The following is a 974-nucleotide window of genomic DNA, read 5'->3' as shown; positions in this document are numbered from 1 at the left end:
GAAATATTAATTCTATTCTTTTAAATAGGCTTTAGTCATCGACTTATCATGATAATATATCATATTACACTTATAGTGTCCAACGGATGTTTGACAATATAATTTGATTTTTAGGGATGGTGAGGATTTACTGGAATTAATCGCTGGAATGCAAAGCAAACGAATGGATGAGCAAAGAATGACGTTACCCTAACTACCAGGGCTGAATACCAATCAAGACTCGGATGATTCCTTTATCGAGATGCTTGTCAGATGCCAGGTTTGGATTTAACTTAATGCATTGTTAAAACTGTCATGTTACTCATTTATTATGCACTGTTTCGAATCTTTTCTCTTGCCTGACAGAAAAGACATCTCGCACAAAGAATTGTGTGTTTGTTTTCAGAGTTCGCGTCTAGAAGACCAACGAAGTTCTTTACCGGCTGCATCAACGTTGCAAAACGCCGAGGAGGAAAGAGGTCCAAGAGCCAATGGAAAAACTCAATCAGGGTCCACAGTGCCCGAAGAGGATCTCTTCGCTCTAATCCAAAGATTTCAAGCTGGTCGGATGGAGGATCAAAGAGCTTCCGGACCTGGCAAGGCATGCTAAACTCGCGAGAGCAGACGATGACTTAAGTCCTCACGAAGTCCTTCCATTTGCTGAATTCTTTAAACTTATGCATCCTCGATTACATCGATGCCTTCGTTTGTTCATCACCGCGATTCTACTTCCTTGATTACTTAATAGAGGTCTGATATTATATCTAAACGGTCTGGTTATGATTCGAGAAAGCAACTACTCAAATTATCTGGTTGTGAGAATCAAACCGTGCCGGATTGATCAAATTTACAATTAGTAAAAGCAAGAAATCCACGTGTCACGCAAAAAATGATCTCAGTAAGTAAAATGTTAGCAGAATGTTGACAGACTGGCAGCAGATTTGATTAGAAATGTCAGCAGACTAACATCAACTGCGATCACATTCTGTTTCTAT

At 39.5% G+C, this 974-nt stretch overlaps 1 protein-coding gene across 1 annotated transcript; it reads left to right on the top strand.

The window, feature by feature from the left end:
* The first annotated feature begins 120 nt into the window (after positions 1-120).
* On the top strand, positions 121-968 carry LOC108720226 (G-protein-signaling modulator 2). The gene is made up of 2 exons (XM_018447277.1): positions 121-259; positions 386-968. Exons 1-2 carry the CDS (start codon positions 242-244, stop codon positions 587-589), a joined length of 222 nt encoding a protein of 73 aa, XP_018302779.1. The 5' UTR covers positions 121-241; the 3' UTR covers positions 590-968.
* The last annotated feature ends 6 nt before the right edge of the window (positions 969-974 follow it).

This window comes from Mycetomoellerius zeteki, unplaced genomic scaffold, assembly GCF_001594055.1.
Source record: "Mycetomoellerius zeteki isolate Tzet28-1 unplaced genomic scaffold, Tzet1.0 C4355284, whole genome shotgun sequence".
In the NCBI taxonomy this organism is placed as follows: Eukaryota; Metazoa; Arthropoda; class Insecta; order Hymenoptera; family Formicidae; genus Mycetomoellerius; species Mycetomoellerius zeteki.
This window is presented reverse-complemented; position numbering and strand designations above follow the sequence as displayed.